Source organism: Bos mutus, chromosome 26, assembly GCF_027580195.1.
Source record: "Bos mutus isolate GX-2022 chromosome 26, NWIPB_WYAK_1.1, whole genome shotgun sequence".
Taxonomy (NCBI): Eukaryota; Metazoa; Chordata; class Mammalia; order Artiodactyla; family Bovidae; genus Bos; species Bos mutus.
In genome coordinates, this window is record NC_091642.1 from 9212460 (window position 1) to 9236391 (window position 23932).

Sequence of the window (23932 nt, forward strand, 5' to 3'; positions counted from 1 at the left end):
ACTGCAACCTGAAACTATCACAGCATTGTTAATCAGCTATACTCTAATACAAAATACGTTTTTTTTAAAAAAATCTAAAAGACTGCATTACTCTTGTTTGTTTTACCTCTGACGCATGGTATTTGGCCATAGATGCTTCTTTAATCATCGGCCTCCCAGCCTCTAAGAGCCTCGCAGCATTGTATGTCAGGAGTCGCGCAGCTTCCAGCTGGGTGGCCATGTGAGCCACTTGGTGTTGGAGCCCCTGCAATGGTCAGATCCAATGTAGAGAATCACGGCTTCTGGAAACCCAGCTCGTTGTTAAAATCCCACCTGTATATGGAACACTGACGGACTCAAACATACTTGCCCAAAAAAACCATTCATTTTGCAAAAGTGTTAGTTAGTTGTATCCAACTCTTTTCGACCTCATGGACTGTAGCCCGCCAGGCTCCTCTAGTCCATGGAATTCTCCAGGCAACAATACTGGAGTGGGTAGCCATTCCCTTCAAGGGATCTTCCCAAACCAGGGATCGAACCCAGGCCTCCTGATTGCAGGCAGATTCTTTACCGAGCCACCAGAGGGCAGTTTAAAACCTGCAATCTAAAATCAACCACTCCACATATTGCTTCTGAAAAATTTTTCAAAGTTCATGTAAATTGTTTAATGACTGCTGAGATTTAAAGCCTTCCCTGTTGGCTCAGTGGTAAAGAATCCGCCTGCAATGTAAGAGCCGTGGGAGATGCAGGTTTGATCCCTAGATCGGGAAGATTCCCTTGAGGAGGGCATGGCAAACCACTCCAGTATTCTTGCTTGGAGAATCCCATGAACAGAGAAGCCTGGCGGGCTTCAGCCCATGGGGTTGAGAAGAGTCAGATACAAGTGAAGCAACTTAGCATGCATGCGAAGATTTAAAAGATAAATTATCGTAGAATTATGTTTAAAAATGTGAGTGTTATTTTTAATACTGTGTCAAGCACTTGAAACATCTGAAAGAAAGTGAAAGCCACTCAGTCGTGTCCGGCTCTTTGCAACCCCATAGACTGTAGCCTGCCAGGCTCCTCTGTCCATGGAACTCTGTGGGTCAGAATACTGGAGAGGGTAGCTGTTCCCTTCTCCAGGGGATCTTCCTAACCCAGGGATCGAACCCAGGTCTCCAGCATCGCAGGCAGATTCTTTACCATCTGATTCACCAGAGAAGCCCCTTAAAACATCTATTTGATTCCAAATCATCCTAAAGAGTATGTAGTGTTACCTTTATTTTACAGATGAAGCAGCTGAGGTTTGCAGAGGTGATGTAACATGCTCAAGGACTAAGCCAGCAAGACAAAGAACCAACATTCTAACCCAGGATGTCTGACCACAAACCCCAGGCTCTGGAATTTGGAAGCCACGAGGAGGCAGCTCCCAAGTGCTCACCAGTGTATCCTCAATCATGCCATAACCAGGCCTCAAAGACTACTGTTCTGCCCTTGGAGAAGGTCAATGCAGTCACAAGTATACACACTGAGACCTATTCCTTCCTCCCTGTGCCTCTCCCATTAAAATCCCCGAGAGGATTCCCTTGCGGCTTTGTAACAAAGCTTTTCATTAACAGGAAGACGCGAGTATGGAACAGTAGAAAGATGCTAATAATTACATACCTGAAAATCAAATACCCTTCTGCCAAATTGTTTCCTTTCTTTAATATATGGAATAGTGTAGTCAAAACAGCCTTGAGCCACTCCCAGCATCTGTTAAAAAAAAATCAGAATTTCTTATTTTTTATTAATACTTTATGTTCTTGATTATTCAGGTTACAAATTCTTTTTACAGGCAAATTGAAAAGTTGGGGTAGAGAAAGAACTAGGCATACCAAGATGGTGAGGCATATGTTAATGACCTTCACCCACTGCATTTATAGAACTTAAGTTCTAGTAATTGGGAGAACACTTCCCTGATGGCTCAGAGGGTAAAGAACCTGCCTGCCAATGCAGGAAATACAGGAGACTCAGGTTCCATCCCTGGGTTGGGAAGATTCCCCAGAGAAGGAAATGGCAACCCACTCCACATGCTTGCCTGGGAAATCCCATCGACAGAGGAGCCTGGTGGGCTACAGTCCATGGGGTCGCAAAAAGTTGGATGTGACTAAGCAGGCAGGAAGGCAGGGTGTTCCATCTTTCTCTGTGTTCTATTGCCACCGTCACTAAGCTTAGATTAGGAAGTCATAAAGTCGTGAATCGGGAGAAAATGTGACTAATTTCCTATGAAGAAGAGTATATTTGATTCCAGCATGGAGGCAGACTTTTTGGTGTGGTTATGCCCACTTTTACGGATTCTTCTTCTTTAAGCTTGAGTCTTTAGACGCAAACTAAGCCTCAGAAATTTTATTGCTTCTGAACCTTCTATCTTCTGGTCCATTTCATATATGATCAGGATTAATAAGAGCTTTGGTGCTGGATAAGACTCTTGAGAGCCCCTTGAACAGCAAGGAGATCAAACCAGTCAATCCTAAAGAAAACCCTGAATATTCATTGGCAGGACTGATGCTGAAGCTGAAGTTCTAATACTTTGGTCATCGATTACGATGAGCTGACTCAGTGGAAAAGACCCTGATGCTGGGGAAGACTGAAGGCAGGAGGAAAAGAGGGTGACAGAGGATGAGATGGTTGGACGGCATCTCCGAATCAATGGACCTGAGTTTGAGTGAACTCTGGAAGATGGTGAAGGACAGGGAAGCCTGGCACGCTGCAGTCCATGGGGTCACAAAGAGTCGGACAGGACTTAGCGACTGAATGACAAGAACTTCGGTGGGTTGGGTGTCAGGACATAAAAGAGCAGTGTTTCTCAACCCTGACAGCACATCAGAACCATCTGCTGCTGCTGTTGCAAAGTCACCTCAGTCGTGTCCAACTCTATGTGACCCCATAGACGGCAGCCCACCAGGCTGCCCCGTCCCTGGGATTCTCCAGGCAAGAACACTGGAGTGGGTTGCCATTTCCTTCTCCAACGCATGAAAGTGAAAAGTGAAAGTGAAGTCGCTCAGTCGTGTCCGACCCTCAGCGACCCCATAGACTGCAGCCTACCAGGCTCCTCCATCCATGGGATTTTCCAGGCAAGAGTACTGGAGTGGGGTGCCATTGCCTTCTCCGTCAGAATCATCTAGGGGAACTCAAATAATAAAAATACCAATGTGGGGCCGCCCTGAGCAGTAACCTCTCCAGGACGACAAATGCTCAGCCACCCTCCTTCCCTTGCTGCTTGACTTAGAGCAGATATGAGAGGGACCATTTTCATACTGTTCATGGGGTTCTCAAGGCAAGAATACTGAAGTGGTTTGCCACTCCCTTCCCCAGTGGACCACATTTTGTCAGAACCCTCCATCTGCCTGGCCTGCTGCAGTCATGGGGTTGCAGAGTTGGACACGACTGAGTGACTGAACTGATGAGAGGGACCATAAAGCTAAGAGTCTATCCAGCACTCGGGGTGAGTCCTTCAAAGCATAGCACTTCTTTCTGGGGTGACGAAAATGTTCTAGGATAAGAGTGGTGACCGCTAAGCAACATTGGGAATATAACACATGCTACTGAATTATTCACTTTAAAATGATTAATTTTGTTACACAAACCTCACCTCAATAAATTATTTTCAATGATGGAAAAACAAACAAACAAACACTGTGAGGGTCTAGCAACCAAACCCAAACCCTGGGCGTGGGATGGAAGGGGGAGGGAGAGTGGGCCTGAGCACCAGCATTCTGAAAACTCTTTAATGATTTAATGCACAGCGAGAGTTGGGGACCACTGACACAGAGATGCCAGTAAAAATATCAGTGTATACATTTGAGGAACAAATCAGGATATGGTGGCAGTTATAGCTGGACTGTCTCATTGCCATCCCCATCTCCACAAGAACTGAATGAATCTGAGCTTAGAAACTGTTTCTACATTTCAACATTAGGTAGCTGTTAAATCACTATCTAATTACATCAAACCATGTAGGTTTTAGAAAAAGGAAAAAGAAAATCAATAGTTAAGCTTTGGGGGGAATTGCCCACAAACTTATCAATATTTCATTAGTGTTCATTCAAATTTTTCCTCAGCCTTTTACTTTGAACTTTCTGGAGGATGGAATATTATGCACCATTATATTAAGGACAAAACCCAAACCAAGTCAAAACCCCCAAAGCAAATTAAAATGAAGCAGCAACTCACTGTACTTTCAGCTGTGAGAGAAGATGCTGCTGCTAAACTCTTACAACTAAAGTTCACAGGATGTCAACAATATAGTTTATGGACACAAATTGTAGTGATCACTTGTCAGGCAACAGAGGCTTTTCCAAAACAGTGTACAATGTTCACTATAAATAATGAAAAACTAAAATTCTTTATAACTACAGAGTTTTAAGGATGGACGCCTTCAGTTCAGTCACAGGTGCCTCCCTCTCTAAAAGGCATTCACAGTATTAATCAAGAAATAATAACTACCAGATCTTACTCTTTGTTTCTCTTTTTTCTGACCTTAACTGTTAATTAGGTTATATGATAACCTGGAGTAATTAGACTAAAGCCCAGGCTGTGTATTTACTGCCAGCCATCTTATTATTTATGTGTCTGGGAAGAACAAAATCCAATGCTATAGTTTTTAATGCCATATCTGATGAAGCTGAATCACAGGAAAAACTTTAAAATGAAAAGATAAGCCAGTTCTCCTGACTGATATGTTATTTGTGCTTTGTGGGAAATATGGGTTAGGTTTTGAGCTAAGAATATTTTATTAGCAGATTAACAGTAGTGAAGAAAAATCTAGAGTAAAATTATAATTTAACTACTCCAAATAGTTGATATATGCAGTATCTTCAAAATCTAAAAGCTGAATGTTTTTGAGTTCTGAATACTCATTGATTAAAAGTTAATATGTTACAAAAATGAATTCATAAAACCAAAGATTTCACTTTGTGATTCTAGAAAGCAACTGGTGTCATCTAATAGAAAAATTTAATATGCTATTTAAAGGGCAAATTTGGTTTAAAAAAATTGAATTGTTCTTATCTTATATATCTGTTTAATTGTTGCCATTTTATCTCTAAGTGCCAGGGCAAAAATTTGTTTGCTTTTCACATGCAAAACATTAAGTAAAAATCTTTCATTATCTACAGAGACTCTCACTACACATTAGACTGTAATGTCTTCCTTTTTTCTGAAAGATTTATTTACTTATTTTAAATGTTTATTTATCTGGTTGTGCTGGGTCTTGGTTGCGGCACCCGGGATCTTGGATCTCCCTTGCGGCACGTGCGCTCTGCAGCTGTGGCTCGTGCGATCTGGTTCCCCAACCACGGGTCAAACCCGGGCCCCTGCACTGGGAACATGGAGTCAGCCACTGGACTGCCAGGGAAGTCCCCTGAATGTTACTTGTTCTTCATTTTTAAAATTGCAAAATGAATTGCATGCTTTGAAAAGTTGATTTTCAAAAAAGAAATACCACATTTAATCTACAATGTACTTAAGTTATCGATCCAGGTATTAGATAATACTTTAATGCTCTCAAAGCAGAAAAAAACTGTTAGCTCTAAGCCACTGTTTGGGTCTCAGGACATTACATAATTGACCAAAGCGGAATTTTAAAGAAATCACAGCCAGAAGCTATTCTTTTGCTTCATGGAAGGGAAGGGCGCCATCTTGTGTTGAAGAGCTTCCAAATACTCACTGGTTTTACTGATTTTTTTTTTTTTTTTTTACATTTTAATTGACTGTGTGTGGAAGAATCAAGTTAAAGGGTAAAATCTGACTAACCTGTGCAGCGATTCCTATTCTGCCTTCATTAAGACTCCCGATGGCATACTTATAGCCGTGCCCAACTTGCCCCAGGATATTTGTTTTTGGAACCTGAAAAGAAAAATGTGCAGTTATTTCTCAATTTAATTTGCCATAATTCATTTTGATTATATATTTTTAAATGCACATATACTCTTAGTTTCTGTGATAACACTCTAGCATAGTATTCATTAAATTCCAAGAAAATTGTCCAGTATGTCTCTGAAACTCCTTCTAAACTGCTTCCCACGCACTCTCAGGGGGATAGAACTCAAGTCCACGCTGTTCACTACTGCATCCTCCAGAGCCTAGCACAGACATCTTTTGAATCTAGAAGAATGAAATCTCATACAATTAATCAACAACATAAATGAATAACAATTTCTGCCCACCCCCCCACCCCCCCCGAACTCTTACTTGTATGCTACAGTGTGAGATAAACTATCAGGAATAGCAGAAAACGTGGACGGGTTGTCAGCCTCTCTTCCGTTTAGACTATTACTGTGAAAAAATCAACGGAGGGGTGTGTGTGGACACGTGCATGTGGACACAAGATAAAGCAGGAGTGAAGACACAGATTACACCGTTTACTGACTAGGAGCAATAAAAAAAATACACTTGGTAGAATTCCCTGGTGGTCCAGTGGTTAGGACTCTGTGTTTTCACTGCTGGGGGCACAGGTTTGATCCCTGGTTGGGGAACTAAGATCTCACAAGCCGTGTGGCATGGCCACAAAAATAAACCTGCTTTATGGATAGCAGGAGAGAAATTAAAAAAAATACACTTAGCTTCTTAACATGAGCAGTTAGGAGACAAGAGTGGGCAGCGTGGGGAAAGCAAAGGGAGATGAGGAGAAGAAAGAGAGCTGGGGTGCAGCAGGGAGGCTCACACGACCCCATAAGGACACCCCAGGAGCACATACACAGTCACCAGGGAGCCAAAAAGGCGACATTCTCACCAGCGGCAGCTGATGGATCGCACCCTGCCCTACCTCAGTCAGGTCTAAAGCACCCCATCCCAGTCATCGCTTCTTTTTTTTTTCAAAACTCAGCTCTCACCTGCGGTGGGGCTGCCTGGCTGTTTTCCACTCTTCCTGGGCAACAGCCCCACCTTGTGGCCTTGCTGTGGGCTTCCTCCTCCGAAGCCATGTTTGGTGCACAAGTAACAGGTTGCTAAACTATGAATGAGATGACTTTTCTGGGTTGGCACTTGAGACCAGCGGCTGGGCAGACAGGGTTTCAACCTTGGTCTCAACGCTTGTGAGAAGCACACTGAGGTCATGACCTCAACTAAGATCACTGTTCAAGAGGTTTACAAAATACTCTCCTGTGTAGGACTAATAATTTTGATACCTTACTCGCAACTATACATACAGGCAGAGCTTATTCCTTGTCTAAGATACCCACCTTGACATTTTCAAATGTGACTGGGCAGGTGGAAGATGCTCTGATTCCCAATTTGTTCTCTGGTTTCCCTACATGAAGGCCCTCGGTATCACCATCGACCAAGAAGCAGGTAATTCCTTTATACCCCTGAAATGCAGATTTAAAATGCTATCACCACTTGGACTGAGAAGATCTCTTGTTTCCAAAGGGCTCAAAGTAAACAGAAAACTGACAGCAGACTTCAGCACTAATTACTAATGAACTCAGAGCTGCACCATGTGTGTTATGAAACCAGAGTGGTGCAAGTAGATTCAAAATCAAGAACTTCACACTTTCAGAAACTACTGTTGCTATCAAAATTATTAAGCAACACAAAAGTATTACATGATTAATTAATTCCCCATCTTACATTTAACTTTATAAGTTTCAAAATTTTATTAAATGTTACCCTAGAGAAAAAACAAAAGCAATCTTTACCATTTTGCTATATGTCTATTTTTCAACTGAATGTGTGCATGCGTGCTCAGTCATGTGCAACTCTTTGCAACCCCAGAGACTGTGGCCCACCACACTCCTCTGTCCATGATGGATACTCTAGGCAAGAAAACTGGGTTGCCATTGTCTCCTCCAGGGGATCTTCCAGACTCAGGATTGAACCCGTGTCTCCTGTGACTCCTGCATTGGCAGGCGGATTCTTTACTCCTGAGCCATCTGCGAAGCCCTTTTTCTTTTAAATAGAAGAAGCCCTTCTTATTTTAAGAATGTAATAAAACACTCTTAAAAATAAATGTGCTAGAAAAACAATTTAAAAAAATAAATGTGCTACGGGACTTCCCTGGCTGTCTATAGTAAAGGCTTCACCTTTCAATGTAAGGGGTGTGGGTTCAATTCCTGGTTGGGGAGCTGAGATCCCACAAGCCTCCTGGCCAAAAAATAAAACAGAAGCAACACTGGAACAAATGCAAAAAAACTTAAAATGATCCACATCAAAAATAAATAAATGTACTAAATAGCTACTTAAATTCATTATTAAACAGAAAATCTGAAATTCTATAAAATTTAAGATTTTAGCCTCCTATCTAACAGATTAGGAGATTAATTAAATGGTCCTCTATGTAGCTAAAATTTATTGTTAATTGTAATATTTGTTTTAGGAGGTTAGTAAACAAGTGGATGAAAAGATGTCAGCTGTCTAACCTTTCCAATTCTGAGGAGAATGGAGAATTTAAGACTAAGTCCTAAGAAGAAAATGCAAGTAAAGAAAAGAAACAAAGAGAAAAGATGAGGGGCAATGGCTAGCACGTTTTTCTTCAAACTTACAGCAGAAAAGTCTGCATTTGCCATCACCACGAACAGCCCAGCAATCTCAGCACTGCTAATCCACATCTTTGACCCATTGATGATGTAATAATCTCCCTTTTTATCAGCTCTGGTCTTCATAGCAAATGAATCGCTACCTGCTCCAGTCTCTGAAATGCAGATACTTGATGCCTACACATGTGAGGAAAAAATTCCAAATTAAGACCTGTATTTATATTCTGCATAACAAATACCCACTTACAGCAAAATCAACACTTGAAAATCAAAAACTTCTGGCTACTTCCAAAAGCCTGTATGTATCGAAATAGTAACAGCATTCTGACAGCATTATTTCCCAAAATACATCCCACTATTTGTCTAGGTCAAACTTAAAGATCTAAGCACACATATTCAAAGTTACATTTCATTAAACTGGTTTTCATAATTGCAATGTAAATGAAACCATCAATCAAAACAATAGATATAATTAGGCCCAAAAGAGAAATAATTTAGTTGTGCAAAGGTAATTCTCTAAATTTTCCGAGTGTATTTTTCTAGTGTGTATTAGCCACTCAGTCATGTCCAACTCTTTGCGATCCCATAGACTGTAACCCACCAGGCTCCTCTATCCATGGAATTCTCCCAGCAAGAATACTGGAGTGGGGTGTCATACCCTTCTCCAGGGGATCTTTCTGATCCAGAGATCCAACCCAGGTCTCCTGCATTGCAGGCACATTCCTTACCGTCTGAGCTCATTAATTTATTGAGCATTGCTTGAGTAATTAGTGGTGCTGTGTTGTGGTCTTAAACAGAAAAGCCAACACTGTAGCTACTTTTCTCCTGAAAACATCCTACATTTAGACAAGATCAGATCCATTTCAACAACTCATGTCAACTCACCTTTTCTGTAGCTAGCTTGGGCAAATAGGTAGCCTTCTGTTCTTCTGTTCCGTATTTTCCAATCATCCTGTTAATTAATGTGTTCTGAATGTCACATACCAGAGCCACAGATGCATCAACTTTGGCTAACTCCTCTATCACTAGGACAGAGGAAAAAAATGAAGCTCCTGTTCCTCCATATTTTGTGTCAATTTCAATACCCATCAACTAAAGGAAAAAGAAGGAAACATACATTAAGAAAGCTATTTTTTATATGGGACAATTTCTTGCAAGAATGAGTTCAGAAATAATTTGTAATTATATATGTTCTTGATTTTTAAGTTCTGTATGCATATATTATTTTTATTTGGTATGGCTCTATCCCTCTAAGTAACAAAAAAAAATCTATAACAAACAGGAAAATCTATAACAGAAATATATTTTCAAAAGATAAAATGACATGCTAGAACTATCAACTATTTGCTTTTGGGATCTAAAAAACAAAAACAAGAGACCTTGACCCTTTAAACTGAGATAATAATTGAATGAATAACTGAATGGCCATTCCTTTTGGGGCCATTTCAGCAAGTTCAGATGGTTAGCAGACCACATGTGGTCTAGTGTTTTCTAGAATCACACAAGATAAGGCCCAGGTGCCTGACAATCATGGTCAAAACTGCTCAAGGCTTTTCAGTAACTGCCTGACTATTCAGTAACCAGTCTTCAGTCTGGAACATGAAACATCCACAATATTCTGTTTTTTAAGTGTCCTTGTTTCAGCAAGAGAATGTGTGCACATGTAATTCAAGACCCAAAACTGTGTATACTCTGACTTCTCTTCACATAGAATAAATCTGCCTTTTACTAAGGTGGGTGGGGGGAGACACAAAGCTGTGACCAGGCAAAGAGGAATGCTTCTCTCTGCCCTCTCCAGGTAGTAGGGAGTTGCACGTGCTGCAGCCAGGGTATGGCTGTTATGTTTTTAGCTGATGGCAAACTTAGCTGATAGGAAGTGAGAACCATAAAGGGGAGGATAGAAAAGCTGAGCAAACCAGCAATGATGTTCTATGAGGAAGAATTCAGGACTGGGAGGTGCCTGAAGGCTGACAGAGGCGTGAGAATATTAGACTATCGTATCTTTAACAGCTGTCAGAGACACTGCTTCTCTAAAAAGGTCACCGATGGACATATTTGTCAATTATCTTGGCAGGTGACCTCTGTAGAGGTCAGAAGTTAGGAGTCACGTGAGGTTGAGAATAGCTGATGCAAGATGTGAAATGAAGCAGACCCCCCAAGGGGTGTGTGACAAGCAGGCAGGAGTGACTGTGATGTGGCAGGCAACCTGTCGCTGCAGATGACCCTGCCTGCAAGAACTACCCCCTCACGAGAGCGAAGCTCAAACTGTGGGACCCCAAGACCTCTCAGAGAAGCCTTGAGGTTCTGTAAATGGACCTGGCTGAGAAATGGATGCTTTCTGAACCACTGTGACTTCACATAAGATTCTATTTTCCCAACAGTTTCGCTGCTAAAAGAAAGCTGAAAAACTACTACTATATGGTATTAAAAAAAAAAAACTAGTATTATTTGAACAGTAAGAAATAAAACAATTACTGGAAAAGGTTAATTTTCAAACAGGATAACTGGTTAAGATTTAAGCCAATGGCTCTGAACTAATAGGGACTATTAGTTCTGGAACAGCCTTGTGTGCTAAGTTGCTAAGTGTCCGACCCTGTGCAACCCCATGGACAGTAGCCCACCAGGCTCCTCTGTCCATGGGATTCTCCAGGCAAGGATACTGGAGTGGGTTGCCATGCCCTCCTCCGGGGGATCTTCCCAATGCAGGGATCCAACCTACATCTCTTTTACCACTACATTGGCGGGCAAGTTCTTTACCACTAGCGTCACCTGGGTAGCCTTGCATGTGTGTGCTTAGTCGCTCACTCATGTCCAACTCTTGGTGACCCCATGGACTATAGCCCAGCAGGCTCTACGGGGATTCTGCAGGCAAGAATACTGGAGTGGGTTGCCATGCCTTCCTCCAGGGAATCTTCCCGACCCAGGGATCGAACCCAGGCCTCCCACACTGCAGGCAGATTCTTTACCAGCTGAGCTATCAGGGATAGTCTTAGTATTAAAAAAAAAAAAAAAAAAAAAAAAAATCTTCCCACCCATACAGAAGGAAGAGATGAAGAGTCCGGTGATTCTGAAATGTTCTCCGTGGGGCTCCCATGCTGATAACCTCTCCCTATACTCACAGTCAGAACATTTCTATTTTTATCTATTTTATATACTGTGCTTCTATTAAAGCACCATGAGTTTCCAATTAAAAAGTTGGAAATTGGTTGCCCGGGTTAACTTTGATGGATGCCAGATGCGAACCTCTTGCTTTAGGTTTCCTACATACACAGAGATTCGGGTAGATGCTCTGGTGTGAAGCTTTACTAAAGCAAGGTTTCGTAACCTTGGCGTTGCTGAGCTGGATAATTCTGTGTCTCAGCAGGCCATCCTGTGCACTCTGCAATGTTCGGCCTGCATCTTACTAGACGTCACAGCACACCTAGTTGTGACTACCACATCTTCAGACGTTGCCAGATGTCCTCTGGGGAACAAAAATAGCCCCCAGTTGAATACCACTGGTCTGAAGAAATCACTCTTGCTTCTAACATTTTACTTAGAAAGCACCGGTATTTCTAAATTTTTTTTAACTAGGCTCTCAATCTGAAAGAGAAGTCACATAATTCTGACTAGGAAATCATGCCATCATTACCATTCCTAAATTTAAAAGTATGCATACATTTTAACACTGGAAGGTATTTATGAAAGTTTGAAATTAAAATAATCATTAATTATATACCCCTTGTTGAAATAATCCTTGTATTATGGATTTTTCCATTTTTGAATCTTCATCCATTTTTGAAACAAAAGGAGCAACTTGTTCCTGGGCAAATTTTTTAACTGTAGGGGAAAAAAATACTAGTAAGTCTTTATCTTATAAGTCTGGCATGTATTAATTTAAAAAAAAGAAAAAAGGAGGACTTAAAATTAATGACAAAAATCCCATTCACAAACTTAGGAGAACGCCTCCCCCAGTCCTGTCGCAGGCCGTGTGATCGCATACCAAAGGCCACGTGACCCGAGGAGACCTGCGGTGAACCCGGGTTCACTCACCTGCGCTCTTTATCATCATCTCCTCATCCGTAAATGTTTGCAGAGGGGCAAGAGGTGGTCCATTGCTTGTCGCTTTGAGCTGAGCTTCTGACTGAGAAGAATTTAGGGCATGAGGAGGAGTTTTCCAGGAAGACAAGCAGCTTGGGAAGTTTCTTCGTAGCTGTGGGAACAGTCGCCATTGAGTGGGGAACACACGCACGCGCTCGAGGGCAGAAAAGCACGTCGAGAGGAGGGAACGTCAGCTGCTTTGGGAGTTACCTTTACAAACCCACCCTTTGTAACTTCTTTCAGCAAAATAAGAGAGATTGGCCTGGCGCGTTAAGATTCACCATCCTGTGACCAAAAACCCAAGCTGGGTTATCCAGGAAGGAGCTGTTCTAAAGGAACACGTCTCCCCACATAATTACTTCTTCCCTTTGAGGAAACAGAACGTTCCAGGTGGAACTCATTCTTCAAAGGACATGTTTCTGTAACTTCTTGGCTAGGAAAACTGGACTCTAACAGTACTGACTGACTACAGTGAAGAGAATTCTCTCGTGGGGCAGGGATGTGTGAGGGCCCGGGGACAGCTGAGGGAGCTGAGTGTCCCAGTTGCCCTGCCTGGCTGCAAGAAGCTCTGCTTTTTGGGTTTCTGTGGCCAGTGTTTTTTTTTCCTTCAGCTTCTCATTAATTAGTACCAGAAGATACAGGTTAAGAAAACAGGCTCCAGAGTCCAAAAGAACTTGTGTCAGTCTGGCTGCTTATGTGATCTTGAAGTGAAAAGTGAAAGTCACTCAGTCATGTCCAACTCTTTGTGACCCCATGGACTATACAGTTCATGGAATTCTCCAGGACAGAATACTGGAGTGGGTTGCCTTTCCCTTCTCCAAGGGATCTTCCCAACCCAGGGACCGAACTCAGGTCTCCGGCATTGCAGGCAGATTCTTTACCAGCTGAGCCACAAGGGAAGCCTAAGGATACTGGGATGGGTAGCCTGTCCCTTCTCCAGCAGATCTTCCTGACCCAGGAATCGAACTGGGGTCTCCTGCATTGCAGGCGGATCTTGGGCAGGTGGTTTTTAACCTCTCTGTTAAAATCCCTCAGTCTTAGTTTTCTTCGTTGTAAAAATAAGGAAATAACCTTTGGAAAATAAGGATAATAACCTTGTGGAAGCAATCCACATCAAGGGTCTAACATGGTACCCACTGTATAGTAGGAGTTCAACAAATGGTAATGACCAACTCTCCTTGGATCCCTAAGAACACAGCAGTGGTGCTCTAAGAGAAGCAGTTAGGGTTGTAACTCAGGGAAACTGCAAGCCTAGCCCCTCCTGCCCGTAGTGTGTCCCCCTGTCACAGGGTCCCAAGTTCTTCAACTTCTGGTCAACAATGGATTTGTTGTTGACCAGAAACAGAGAGAGACCATCCGATTTCAATGAAAAGAAAAGAGAGAGAGACACCATCTGATTTCAAGTGCTTGTTATAAGTCTGTTTTCATGTCTGCATCTCCATTGCTGTCCTGGAAGTAGGTTCATCAGTGAAGTGAAAACGAAGTGAAGTCGCTCAGTCGTGTCCAACTCTTTTCGACCCCATGGACTGTAGCCTACCAGGCTCCTCCGTCCATGGAATTTTCCAGGCAAGAGTACTGGAGTGGGTTGCCATTTTTTCCAGGGTATCTTCCCGACCCAGGGATCAAACCCGGGTCTCCCGCATTGCAGGCAGACTCTTTACCCTTTGAGCTACCAGGCTCATCAGTGCCGTCTTTCAGTATTCCGTAGGCATGTGTTAAGAGGGTGGGGCGAATTGAGAGAATACCGTGGAAACAGATGCATTACCGTAAGTAAAGTAAATAGCAAGTGGGAATTTGCCATGTGACACAGGGAGCTCAACCCAGTGCTCTGTGACAACCTAGAGGGGTGGGATGGGTGGAGGTGGGAGAGGGGTTCAGGAGGGAGGGGACATATGTATACCTGTGGCTGATTCATGTTGATGTATGGCAGAGGCCAAAAAAATATTATAAAGTAATTACCCTCCAATTAAAAAAGAAAAAAAAGAGTACATAGGATATCTAGTATCACCTCTACCTGGGAAGAACCCAGAAAATGCTAGGCAGATGGAGGTAAAGAGGATGAGAAGGAGCACAGACAACCGTGGCTTGGGATGCAGGGAATCGGACGTCGGGTGTAGGGGTATTAAAAGATAGGAAGTTAAATAAATGGATAAGTGTAAATTGCATATGTGAAGAAATTATATGAAGATACCATTCAACCACACTATAATTACACAGCGTGAATTATATTGCTATGTAAATTATACCTCAGTGAAGCTGTTAAAAAAAATTAGTGTTTTCCTTTCGGCCAACAAAAATTAACAGAATATACTCAAGATCTGCCAAATGCCTGAGAGCACATTGGGACAGAATTCACCAGTTCTGAGAAGCTGAGGGCACTGTCAGGACAAGACAGAGTTCATGGAACAGGCAAGAAACAAAGTCAAGCTTTGCAAAATTAAAAAGCAAATGTAAAGTTGAGAAAAAAAAAAAAAGCAAATTAGGCAATCTGACTATGCCCCAAGGCACAGCCAGCCCCCATTAAAAATACAGAGGAAGGAGTAGCACTTTCACACACAAAAAAACCCCGGGGGACCAAATTCTTCTTAAAACCTGGAGAGAGGGGTCTCTCCAAGACCACCTGTTGTCAAAAGGGAAGGGCTCCTATAGAGTACATTTAACCACTCCTATTGCTGTCAAACTGCAGGGGATATCTAGTTGGGTACATTTGTCCAGACTCAAGCTTTTTCCCTCAGAAACCCTGCAGGTCATGAAATATATACAGAAATATATACAGAAAATAGTATACCTGTAAGCCAGAAGCTCTGAGATACCTGTTCAAAAGACAGGCACCATCAGACAGCTAAGTAAAATGATTTAGTGGGTTGGGTCCTATTTGAAGCCTTATGGGAACTTGGAAACACTCTTGTTCCCTTGCCTGACATAGTTCTTGACAACAGTCTGACTCTTGATACTCTTCTGACAGAACAACTACTTCCTGCTGCACTTGGATCAATGTGCCAGAACAGATAAAAGTTAATATTAAGGAAACACAAGCCTAGGCTGTATATTGTCACCCTGCTTATTTAACTTATATGCAGAGTACATCATGCGAAATGTCGGGCTGGATGAAGCACAGGCTGGAAACAAGATTGCCGGGAGAAATATCAATAACCTCAGATATGCAGATGACACCACCCTTATGGCAGAAAGTAAAGAGGAACTAAAGAGCCTCTTGATATCAGAAAGTGAAAGAGGGGAGTGAAAAGCTGGCTTAAAACTCAACATACAGAAAACTAATATCATGGCATCTGGTCCCATCACTTCATGGCAAATAGATGGGGAAACAATGGAAACAGTCAGAAACTTTATTTTCTTGGGCTCCAAAATCACTGCAGATGGTGATTGCAGCCATGAAATTAAAAGACACTTGCTCCTTGGAAGAAAAGCTATGACCAGCCTAGACAGTATATTAAAAAGCAGAGACATTACTTTGCCAACAAAGGTCTGTCTAGTCAAAGCTATGGTTTTTCCAGTGGTCAAGTATGGATGTCAGAGTTGGACTATAAAGAAAGCTAAATGCCGAAGAACTGATGCTTTTGAACTGTGGTGTTGGAGAAGACTCTCGAGAGTCCCTTGGACTACAAGGAGATCAAGCCAGTCCATCCTAAAGGAAATCAGTCCTGAATATTCATTGGAAGGACTGATGCTGAAGCTGCAATTCCAATCTTTGGTCATCTGATGTGAAGAACTGAGTCATTGGAAAAGACCCTGATGCTGGGAAAGATTGAATGTGGGAGAAGGGGATGACAGGGGATGAGATGCTTGGATGGCATCATCAACTTGATGGACAGGAATTTGAGTAAGCTCCAGGAATTGGTGAAGGACAGGGAGGCCTGGCAGTCCATGGGGTCACAAAGAGTCGGACACGACTGAGCAACTGAACTGAACTGAACTGCACAAGTCCAGGCAGAGAGGTGTCAACTGAACAAGCCCAGGTGATACTGCCTCCCTTATCAACATTAAGGAAGACCAAAGTTAACCAGGTTCCTTCTCTTTCTAGGTCCTTCAATAGCTATTGCTCTCCTTTACATCCCTTGCTTGTTTAACCTTTTGGTTAAGTTTGTGTCCTTTTGGCTCCAACAGCTTGATGTAAGGCTCATGATGGCTCAAGGAACTCAGCCCATTCCAGTGGAGAGTGGCCCAGGTCCCTATAGGTCCTTGGAACAGTCATCGAGGGACTTCTATACCTCTAGGGTCTGCGGTCCCTGTCTAGCAGGAGGAAGTTTCAGAAGAAGAGACCTTCAGCATCTTAAGAACAACAATGTAGAGTCTCTCAGTGGGGAATGAGACAGGTCTGGGATCTGGGACCCTTTGCTGCACTGCTGCAAAGCTTATACCTGAACAACCTCTCCTCCAGCAAGAAAATACAAAGAAACTAAATGGGATGAAAAATAACTGCCTGCATGAGCAGTTAGGGCAGATTCTGGGCAAAAGATACAAAGAGACCAAAAATCCCAACTGCCGTGTCTGAAGAGCCTGGAGCAAAAGCATGCCGCAGCACACACCACTTAAGGGGTGGGCAGACCACCTAAGCAAGCCACCCTCCTACCTGAGCCCTGGACACGTCCCTACCCTTTCCCATATAAGGAACAAGCGCAGCCTTCCTTGGGGGGCAGAGCAAGCAAGGGAACCTGTTGGTTTGTTCTCATACACCCCTACCCTGCAGCAGGAGTCCCAGTAAAGCCTGGCCTGAAAAAAAAAAGCATATGTAGTAATATATTGCAATATATTCTGTTAATAGCTTTGAGTGCTCACTGAAAAACTTATTGATAAAAAGAGGAAAAAAGAAACAAGAGTCACCATGTCTGACATCACTGTTAATCTCGCCTACATATGGGTTAGTCTTTGCAGTTCTGTGCCTAAGAGTACATGCGGTCTGCTCTGGGTTCTCCTGGGGAAAAGAAATACTGGCCAGTCAGGGGAAAAAAAAATGTGTCCATCTCAATTTTTCTAGCTGATTCTGTTTTGAGAATTAGGAGACAGACAATTCAGGGCAAAGTTGCATGGACCTTTTTTTTTCCTCATTAAAAGACAGAGCTGAGACATGAAAACTTGGGTCTAGATAAAAGGTAGGGGGAAGACACCGCTTTTTTCCTGTTTAAACAGACGACAAGAATGAAAACACAGGACAAGAAGGAGTGAAGTAAGAAATGCAAATATGAAGGGGCCCCCCATCTGACTTCTCCGGGGGTGGGGCAGGGGAGTGTTGCTAAGCAGCAGAAGGAGACAGAGTGACCAGCAGTAGCAGGCACAAGGAGGGAAGAAGAGTGGGAGAAGGGGAGCTGGAGGTGAGTGTGGGTGCCCTTCTGGTCAGTGGCCTGATGGGGCCCTCAATCTATATTTGAAGGAATCAAAGAATGGGCCAAGCTACGTTCTCCACAAAATGCTCGGGCATCCTGCCTATTGCACGTCAAAAGCGGTAATACACTGCCCACATTTCTTATTTCTAGGGGAGATTTGCTTCACTAAACCCACTACAGAACTCACTGTACATCACCTTTCTACCAAAGCTGATCTTCAGCAGAAAACCCAGCACTGAGAAACTTAAGATGCCAGGGGGTCTTACTGCATCCAGTTTTCCCTGCTGACACAATTGTGACCCCCTTAGTCTCAATATTGCTACTGATAAAGTATATGACTGTCCAACCCATAGCAGTTACTTTAGACACAAGATAACAGGGGCAAACGTACTTTTAAGAAGTGGTGTACAAGTATAGGAGATTACTGAAGATATTCATCATAAAATAGTGGCTGTATATGCTAAGTGAATGGAATCCATTATAAACTAAAGCATTGAAAGATAACACCTCTCCTTTTAGGCAGAAAAAAAAAAAAGATTTCCTTTTAATACAGCAGTTCTTAATAAAGGAGATGTCTCCTTGCCTTGCCTTTAACAGCTCAGCCCAAGGTTTCCACGATGATTTTCGACTGCCCCCTGCCCTTCAGTGTTGACCTCAGCCTCTGCAATTTGGTGTCCACTCCATCAAAATGATTTTCCACGGTTATAACCCATTGCACCATATCATCACATTTTTTTGTATAGAGCAGCAATTGCTAGCTGAATGGAATAATGGTTATTTATGCCTTGCCAAATACTTTTTGAAGCTTGAGTCTGATCTGTTTCCTACTCAACCGCCCAGAGTTCTGCTGCACTCAGAAGTACTAATGATCAAATCTGGGGTCTGCAGGCTCCTATGGGCAGAACAACAAAGCCCATGAACACAGATGGGGGGAAAACTATATTTTATTTCACTAACCTCTAACTGGAATATTAGAGATTATGCTAATATTTGATTCAGTTCAGTTCAGCTGCTCAGTCGTGTCTGACTTTTTGCGACCCCATGAATCACAGCACGCCAGGTAATGCTAATCAGAGAAATCAGCATTCTTTGATCATGAATGTTGGCAACAAGTTACAGTCGTTATCATCTGTGACTGTCACCAAATCACAGATACCTTTACATCTGTTGAAATATTGTTGGGGGCTCATCACCACTTCAAAACTATACTTGTTATCCAAACTTCTGTCAGGTCTTACTTAAGAAGCACATATTCTTCTTTCGCAACATAAGGTATACGTATCACTTTTATGGTAACTGATTTCCTTTGTGATCCTATATATTTTATGCATTTTAAAACATTTTGAGAAAAGGTCTATATACCCAACTACATTGCTGTCTACCTTCCACAAACAGCACAAAAAAGCTTAAGAAGGCCCAACTGCCGAGTGTTCTGGCGAAACTTGTTTAACTCATCGAGTGAATCGCAGCCCTTCTCAGCTACGTTCTAGCTAACAAAGTGGTGTTGGAAACATCCTTCAAGTGTTTCGGTCAAGAAGCTTTCACACGTCTGAAAGGTAAAAAGGAAGACAGAGGAGAGGTCTTTTCCAAGGACACGATCGGGTATAACAAGACCTTGCAGCCTAGTAGCCGGTCCCCTCCACTGTGCCCTCCTGACTCTCCTCACTGAACATGTGCAAAAATCTTTTTTTTTTTTTAATTCCATTAAGCATCAGACTTCACAAGAGTTCATTCCAACCAGTTTTTCTTGTTTTAACTTCTGACAATGAGAAACCTGACTATGGGCTCATGATCTAGGACGAATTTGCTTACTCAAACATAAAACATACCTGAAATCATTCAGAACAAACTACACCATGAGAATCAAATTAATCAGAGTGCTTGAGACCAGTTCTGTCTTTAGCCCCATGTACCCAGTCAAAGCCTTTGACTGTGTGGATCACAATAAACTGTGGAAAATTCTGAAAGAGATGGGCATACCAGACCACCTGACCTGCCGCTTGAGACATTTATATGCAGGTCAGGAAGCAACAGGTAGAACTGGACATGGAACAACAGACTGGTTCCAAATAGGAAAAGGAGTACATCAAGGCTGTATATTGTCACCCTGCTTATTTAATTTATATGCAGAGTACCTCATGAGAAACGCTGGGCTGGAAGAAGCATAAGCTGGAATCAAGATTGCCAGGAGAAATATCAGTAACCTCAGATATGCAGATGACACCACCCTTATGGCAGAAAGTGAAGAGGAACTAAAAAGCCTCTGATGAAAGTGAAAGAGGAGAGTGAAAAAGTTGGCTTAAAGTTCAATATTCAGAAAACTAAGATCATGGCATCTGGTCCCATCACTTCATGGGAAATAGATGGGGAAACAGTGGAAACAGTGTCAGACTTTATTTTTTGGGGCTCCAAAATCACTGCAGATGGTGACTGCAGCCATGAAATTAAAAGACGCTTACTCCTTGGAAGGAAAGTTATGACCAATCTAGACAGCATATTCAAAAGCAGAGACATTACTTTGCCAACAAAGGTCCGTCTAGTCAAGGCTATGGTTTTTCCTGTGGTCAGGTATGGATGTGAGAGTTTGGACTGTGAAGAAAGCTGAGCGCCGAAGAATTGATGCTTTTGAACTGTGGTATTGGAGAAGACTCTTGAGAGTCCCTTGGATTGCAAGGAGACCCAACCAGTCCATTCTAATGATCAGTCCTGGGTGTTCATCGGAAGGACTGATGCTAAAGCTGAAAGTCCAATACTTTGGCCAACGCAAGAGTAGACTCATTGGAAAAGACTCTGATGCTGGGAGGGATTGGGGGCAGGAGGAGAAGGGGACGACAGAGGATGAGATGGCTGGATGGCATCACCGACTTGATGGACCTGAGTTTGGGTAAACTCTGGGAGTTGGTGATGGACAGGGTGGCCTGGTGTGCTGCAATTCATGGGGTCGCAAAGAGTCAGACAGGACTGAACTGAACTGAACCCAGTCAAGACTGTTTCTGAAAGTTCTTTCTTCACCTCATCTCAGTGTGGTAGTGTGATTCGCTTGTAATGATTCTGAGACCAATTCCAACATCTGAGAGGCTTCCCCACACCAACAAGCAACTTTCCAGCACCTACTGAGGCTCCTTCTATTCAACTCGATTTTGACACTACAGACCTGTGAAAGCAGCTCTTTGGCCCCTTTCCTGTTTCCCCATTTCTGTCTTCTTCCCTTCAGAGAACCTGCTTAAAGAAATGAGAGCACAGAACAATTTAACCCAACTCCTGACTTACTCTCCAGAATGCACACCTTGCCTTGCCTACCCTGCTGATTCTTTTCCAAGAATGAAAGACTAGCTCTTCAACCCCAAGATAACGTCTGAAGAGAATCAGCCAGTCTGCATACAATGGAGAAGGAGGCGGAATCCAACCTTCTGCCTCAGGGATTCACTGATATTCTTCCCCCTTTTTTCTCCCTCTTTAAAAACTGTCAGGGCTGAGCAGAATCTTTGGAGGTGGTCTCAGGACATGAACCCACCTTTCCCCCATATTTCCAGGTTTTCTGATTACAGCATCTTCCCTTTTTTCTGACATTTGCCTCTTGATTTTTGCCTTTGAGTAGCCAAGTGCCAAACCTGAATTCAGTAACAGATTTTCGTACCCAATGTGGGGCTGGGCTCTGTGTTGGAGCTGCCAGCTGCAGTGACTTGCCCTTAAAATGGTGCATCATAAAACTGCTTAATCTTCGAGAAGATTCAAAGAAAGGATTTTTTGACAATTTCAGGTTTTTAGTAACTTTTAAATCATACTGTTGAACTAGGTAAGATATATAAAGTCTAATGGAAACTGATTTCATAAAATGTTAAAAAGAAACTAGTTGACTTGAATACACTGATGAATATGGTTATAACTTTTTGGTTTTGTAAAATATTATCACCTTTTAATCTTACTTTCCCAGATATGAGGAAACCCTTTCCCCTTAAGCTAATTATGACTGACAGCAATTTGGTAAATTATACATTTGTCAGCAGACTTGAAACATTTTTTCCTCTCCACCTGATCCCTCCAGAGATTGAAAATGCTTACGTTCCCAGCAGCTTTATCAGGGAAATTAGGAAGGCCACATCTTAACAGGTGTAAAAATCTCACAGTATTTTGGGGATCTCAAAAAGCAAGGACTTCACCTAAATCCACAGCGCAAAAATATATGACAAGCCCTTGGTATGGTTTTCCTGGCCCTGAGACTCCTTATCAAATGTTCTAGCACAGCCAATTTAAAGGAGCCACTATGATCAATCAACCAGATTCAGTTTACAAACAAGTTTAACCTTAATTTGGTTATATTTGATTAAAACAAGGGTAATTTTAGATAAGAGATGTTTCACTGGATATCCAATTCTGATTCTTTTGAGTTCAGTTGCTCAGTCATGTCCAACTCTTTGGGACCACATGGATTGCAGCACACCAGGCTTACCCATCCATCACCAACTCCCAGAGCTTGCTCAAATTCATGTCCATTGAGTCGGTGATGCCATCCAGCCATCTCATCCTCTGTCATCCCCTTCTCCTCCTGCCTTCAATGTTTTCCAGCATCAGGGTCTTTTCCAATGACTCAGTTCTTGGCATCAGGTGGCCAAAGTATTGGAGTTTCAGCTTCAACATCAGTCCTTCCAATGAATATTCAGGACTGATTTCCTTTAGGATGGACTGGTTGGATCTCCTTGTAGTCCAAGGGACTCTCAAGAGTCTTCTCCAACACCACAGTTCAAAAGCATCAATTCTTTGGCATTCAGCTTTCTTTATAGTCCAACTCTGACATCCATACATGACTACTGGAAAAACCATAGCTTTGACTAGATGGACCTTTTTAATATGCTGTCTAGGCTGGTCATAGCTTTTCTTCCAAGGAGCAAGTGTCTTTTAATTTCATGGCTGCAGTCACCATCTGCAGTGATTTTGGAGTCCAAGAAAATAGTCTCTGACTGTTTCCATTGTTTCCCCATCTATTTCCCATGAAGTGATGGGACCAGATGCCATGATCTTAGTTTTTTGAGTGTTGAGTTTTAAACCAACTATTTCACTCTCCTCTTTCATTTTCATAAAGAGGCTCTTTAGTTCCTCTTTGCTTTCTGCTATAAGGGTGATATTATCTGTGTATCAGAGGTTATATTTCTCCTGGCAATCTTGATTCAGCCTGTGCTTCATCCAGCCCGGCATTTCGCATGATGTACTCTGCATATAAGTTAAATAAGCAGGGTGACAATATACAGCCTTGATGTGCTCCTTTCCCAATTCAGAACCAGTCCATTGTCCCATGTCCGGTTCTAACTGTTGCTTTTTGACCTGAATACAGATTTCTCAGGAGGCAGGTACAGTGCCTGATTCTGATTCTTTTAACTGAGCTCTAAGACCCACTGCCCAGATAGTTCCTTGTTGTCATGCTACATACCTGTAAAGTTTAATCAAATTATTAAAAAAGATGTTCTATGCTTCTTTCAGAAGTTTGTCCCAGCAATCTACCTTAGGATGAATAATAGATGCCCCATGACCTGTAGCCCTGGGATTATATATACTGGAAGTGAAATGAAGTGAAAGTCACTTAATCATGTCTGACTCTTTGCGACCCTGTAGACTATACAGTCCATGGAATTCTCCAGGCCAGAATACTGGAGTGGGTAGCCTTTCCCTCCTCCAGGGGATCTTCCCAACCCAGGGATTGAACACAGGTCTCCCACATTGCAAGAGGATACTTTACCAGCTGAGCCACAAGGGAAGCCCACTATTTAAAGGGCTATCTCTAATCAAGATGAAAGGACCTTTGGCTCATGTACAGTGAAGCTTTTTTAAGTGCTAATATTTATAAACTTTTTTATTGTGTATTGGGGTATAGCCAATCAACAATGTTCTGACAGTTTCAGATGAATAGTAAAGGGACTCAGCCATCCATATACATGTATCCATTTGCCTCCCCAAGCCCGCTCTCATCCAGGCTGCCACATATTTGAGCAGAGTTCCATGAGCTATACAGTAGGTCCTTGTTAATTATCCATTTAAAATACA

The 23932-nt window shown here is 42.5% G+C and overlaps 1 protein-coding gene across 1 annotated transcript in view; it reads right to left on the reverse strand.

The window, feature by feature from the left end:
• The window catches only part of ACADSB (acyl-CoA dehydrogenase short/branched chain), a 52201-nt gene that overhangs the window by 5876 nt on the left and 22393 nt on the right, over positions 1-23932 (reverse strand). Inside the window, exons 2-9 of the mRNA XM_005895084.3 lie at positions 12507-12666; positions 12193-12293; positions 9360-9566; positions 8481-8651; positions 7182-7307; positions 5755-5847; positions 1624-1713; positions 107-244 (exon numbers count right to left, since the gene is read on the reverse strand). Of these exons, the coding sequence (XP_005895146.2) occupies positions 107-244; positions 1624-1713; positions 5755-5847; positions 7182-7307; positions 8481-8651; positions 9360-9566; positions 12193-12293; positions 12507-12666 (1086 nt within the window). The remainder of the gene's footprint in view (positions 1-106; positions 245-1623; positions 1714-5754; positions 5848-7181; positions 7308-8480; positions 8652-9359; positions 9567-12192; positions 12294-12506; positions 12667-23932) is intronic.